Source organism: Palaemon carinicauda, chromosome 18, assembly GCF_036898095.1.
Source record: "Palaemon carinicauda isolate YSFRI2023 chromosome 18, ASM3689809v2, whole genome shotgun sequence".
NCBI classification, from domain to species: Eukaryota; Metazoa; Arthropoda; class Malacostraca; order Decapoda; family Palaemonidae; genus Palaemon; species Palaemon carinicauda.
In genome coordinates this window covers 814,515-819,382 of record NC_090742.1, presented here as the reverse complement: position 1 = coordinate 819,382, position 4,868 = coordinate 814,515, and the positions used below count along the sequence as shown (strand labels likewise).

The 4,868-nt window shown below is 38.0% G+C and overlaps 1 protein-coding gene across 1 annotated transcript in view; it reads right to left on the bottom strand.

Annotated features, from left to right (window-relative positions):
* Positions 1 to 4,868, bottom strand: part of LOC137658019 (tetraspanin-1-like) — a 34,905-nt gene that overhangs the window by 28,120 nt on the left and 1,917 nt on the right. Inside the window, 1 exon segment of the mRNA XM_068392733.1 lies at positions 4,677 to 4,868. This exon segment is cut by the window's right edge and continues 39 nt beyond it. Within this exon segment, the coding sequence (XP_068248834.1) occupies positions 4,677 to 4,868 (192 nt within the window).

Here is a 4,868-nt window from a genome sequence, read left to right as displayed (position 1 = left end):
GAGAGAGAGAGAGAGAGAGAGAGATGAGAGAGAGAGTCACAGCAGTCGATTACCAATCCGGTATGTCTATTACTGTATACTTTAGCATAAGTAAATAGAGAGAGAGAGAGAGAGAGAGAGAGAGAGAGAGAGTCACAGCAGATCGATACCAACCGGTATGTCTATTATGTATACTTTAGCATAAGTAAACTAGAGAGAGAGAGAGAGAGAGAGAGAGAGAGAGAGAGTCACAGCAGTCGATTACCAACCGGTATGTCTATTACTGTATACTTTAGCATAAGTAAACTAGAGAGAGAGAGAGAGAGAGAGAGAGAGAGGAGAGAGTCACAGCAGTCGATTACCAACCGGTATGTCTATTACTGTATACTTTAGCATAAGTAAACTAGAGAGAGAGAGAGAGAGAGAGAGAGAGAGAGAGAGTCACAGCAGTCGATTTACCACCGGTATGTCTATTACTGTATACTTTAGCATAAGTAACTAGAGAGAGAGAGAGAGAGAGAGAGAGAGAGAGAGAGAGTCACAGCAGTCGATTACCAAACGGTATGTCTATTACTGTATACTTTAGCATAAGTAAACTAGAGAGAGAGAGAGAGAGAGAGAGAGAGAGAGAGCACAGCAGTCGATTACAACCGGTATGTCTATTACTGTATACTTTAGCATAAGTAAACAGAGAGAGAGAGAGAGAGGAGAGAGAGAGAGAGAGAGTCACAGCAGTCGATTACCAACCGGTATGTCTATTACTGTATACTTTAGCATAAGTAAACTAGAGAGAGAGAGAGAGAGGAGAGAGAGAGAGAGAGTCACAGCAGTCGATTACCAACCGGTATGTCTATTACTGTATACTTTAGCATAAGTAAACTAGAGAGAGAGAGAGAGAGAGAGAGAGAGAGAGACAGCAGTCGATTACCAACCGGTATGTCTAATTATTGTATACTTAGCATAAGTAAACGAGAGAGAGAGAGAGAGAGAGAGAGAGAGAGAGTCACAGCAGTCGATTACAACCGGAATGTCTATTATTGTATACTTTAGATAGTAAACGAGAGAGAGAGAGAGAGAGAGAGAGAGAGAGTCACAGCAGTCGATTACCAACCGGTATGTCTATTACTGTATACTTTAGCATAAGTAAACTAGAGAGAGAGAGAGAGAGAGAGAGAGAGAGAGTCACAGCAGTCGATTACCAACCGGTAGGTCTATTACTGTATACTTTAGCATAAGTAAACTAGAGAGAGAGAGAGAGAGAGGAGAGAGAGAGAGTCACAGCAGTCGATTACCAACCGGTATGTCTATTACTGTATACTTTAGTATAAGTAAACTAGAGAGAGAGAGAGAGAGAGAGAGAGAGAGAGAGTCACAGCAGTCGATTACCAACCGGTATGTCTATTACTGTATACTTTAGCATAAGTAAACTAGAGAGAGAGAGAGAGAGAGAGAGAGAGAGTCACAGCAGTCGATTACCAACCGGTATGTCTATTACTGTATACTTTAGCATAAGGTAAACTAGAGAGAGAGAGAGAGAGAGAGAGAGAGAGAGAGTCACAGCAGGTCGATTACCAACCGGTATGTCTATTACTGTATACTTTAGCATAAGTAAACTAGAGGAGAGAGAGAGAGAGAGAGAGAGAGAGGACAGCCAGTCGATTACCAACCGGTATGTCTATTATTGTATACTTTAGCATAAGTAAAACGAGAGAGAGAGAGAGAGAGGAGAGAGAGAGAGAGAGAGTCACAGCAGTCGATTACCAACCGGAATGTCTATTATTGTATACTTTAGCATAAGTAAACGAGAGAGAGAGAGGAGAGAGGAGAGAGAGAGAGAGAGAGATTAAATCTGAGAAATCCGATACAGAGAATCGACGAAGGCATTGGGGATTGGAGATTGCTAATCGACACTTGGACATTTATCTTAATGTATCATCGGAGACTCCATTCCCGTCACCATCACTCGTCCGACTAATCTTCTCCATTGTCGCTCTGGTGGCGGCGATGGTGATGGAGATAGCCGCCCGTGGTGATGATGATGATATCTTCACCGACTGATATGGCCTAATTTAGTCGGGTGTGATACACCGTTATCTGTACTGTATTGAAGGTAGTTATGGAAGTGCATTTGAAAGTTCGCTCTGGAGACTTAAATGTACCTGAAACAATTGTGGTGTAGGCGACCCGTCAAAAGTTATTAATAATTTTTAGATTGATAAGTACATAAACAAATTCAACCCTTCCTGCCTTATCCCCCTTTCCTAACTACAATCCCTTTCATCAGGGTATAATTACTCCCTCTCCTACTACACGAGGTACGGAGAGAGACCGAGTAGTTATATGTTTTGCATATATATATATATATATATATATATATTGTCAGACACTTACTGTTCATTATATAGGGGAGATACATATAATACCGGGATATGTGCATATTAATGCTTGAATATAATTAATGTATGAATATAACGATATTCATGATGTTATTACATTGGTAAGATTGGGAAATGTATGACAGTTCGTTCGTATGTATGCATAATAAATCTTTAACTGAAAAGGGTATGCATATTCTATAAGAGACAGCAGTCATATCACAATTCCTACGTTGTTACAGTAAATTGTGAGTGACCATATAATCAATGTTTCCAAACTCTAGGCTGCGACTTAGCCACAATCAATATATAGTGTGCTATAATCTCGAGATAAAATTTCCTCACTAAAGGCTGCAATCTTGCATATAATTTCTTTCATTCTTCACATTTCTCTTTGATGCTTTGCATTTAAGATTCTTACAAATTATTCGATTTGCATAGCATTATCATCGTTTTTTTTTTTACTTAAGTTACCCTTTCCAATTTCATCATTTAAGCGTTTCATTATTCAGAAATTTACTAGTTCCAAAAATAGTTCAGTGAACTGTTCCATATGAACGAAACTGTAATAATGATAATAATAATAATCATGATGATAATATCAATATCGCATTAGTGATATTAGCAATATTAATAATAACCTCAAATATAATGACACAATAATGATATTAAAATAATAACAAAAACAATAAAAAGATTATACACAGTCACTGTTCATTATTTCTCAGATCGTTTATTTATTTTCTTATTTCCTTTCCTCACTGGGCTATTTTTCCCTGTTGAAGCCCTTGGGCTTTTAGCATCTTGCTTTTCCAACTAGGGTTCAATTTAAGCTAGTAATAATAATAATAATAATAATAATAATAATAATAATAATAATGATACTACTACTACTACTAATAATAATAATAATAATGTACAGCCATAGTGGGGATAATATTATACAACCGGATATGCGTAACAACACACGCACATTACAAAAAGAAAAAAAAAATCCCTTACAGAAAATAGATGGCTTCCATTTAATTTTACTGGCAGCGCCGAGTTCTAAGAATCTGACATTTACGAAGCATCATATCCTTTGATTTCGAATTGAAAGGGGGAAAGGATGAAAGACTTGCTGGAATTAAAGACGAGGGATCTCAGTATGCAGAACAATAACCGGATCTCTAATAACACCCAATTGATCCTTATATTGTTCTGTATATGCACATACAATGGAATAATATATACTGTATAAATATACACACACACACACACATATATATATATATATATATATACTGTGTGACTACCAGTACATCCTGATGCGCATGTAACTCTTTCAAATACAATAATCCTTAATCTTCAAGTAAAGACGAAAATTTCTACTTTGTGTTTTAGTTTCGACCATATTCTGTATATCTATATGTACATTATATATATATATATATATACATCTGTATATATATATCTGTATATATATATATGTATGTATATATATATATATATATATCTGTATATATATATATATATATATAAACATGAATGAATAAATTTTCCAATAACCTTCTCATTCTATTCCAGTGTAATTAAAATACTGAAACCGAGCCAAAAGGCTTTTAATCAATCAGCTGAATACGTTTCCGTTATTATAACATCCGGGGGCGTTTTATTCGATTACATTAAGGCAGATTGACATGCAAATCCCCAAGGAAAAAAAAAAAAGCCCAGAGAAATACACAAAAGAAATTCGCAATTGAAATGCAATATCTCTTGTACCAGAAGTGTCCAAATTTTCCGCAATTCCTTGAATGCTGATTCACGGCAAAACAAGACGGGTATTCAATGATTGATTTCAGTCTATAACGCGCCTTCACTACAACTAGCTTGGGGTAGGAAGTGGATGGTTGATTGTTAGGGAGGATGAGGAAGGATTTAATGGGATTTGGAAATGGTGAGCTGGAGAAGATAGGGTTCGGGCTGAACTGAAACACGAAGGATGTGGTGGCCTATGTGGTAACGACCCTGACTGGTGATCGCCAAACTGGAATTCAAGTCCCGTTCAAGCTCGTTAGTTCCTTTGGTAACTGCAACCTCACCATCCTTGTAAGCTAAGGAGGAGGGGGATTTGGGGAGCCTATAGGTCTATTTGCTGTCATCAGCAACCACTGCCTGGCCCTCTTTGGTCCTGGCTTGGGTGGAGATGGGGCTTGGGCGGTAATCATATGTATATAAGGTCAGTCTCAAAGGCGTCGTTCTGCTTCATAGGGCAATGTCACTGCCCATTGCCTCTGATATTCATGAGAGGTCTTTAAACTTTAAACTGATACACTCAGTTACTGTATAATCTTTGGCTGCAAGTACAGCTGGACATGGGAGTCCATGGTACATCTCGCTCTGAAGAAGAGCACACTGCGACACCCTTACTTCGCTGAGTAGCCAATCAGAAGAGATAGCAGAGGTGGTGTGCGGGGCAAAACAAAAGGACTCTCCACGCAGTAAAGGTGTGGTTAGGTAAACTTCTTCAGAGCA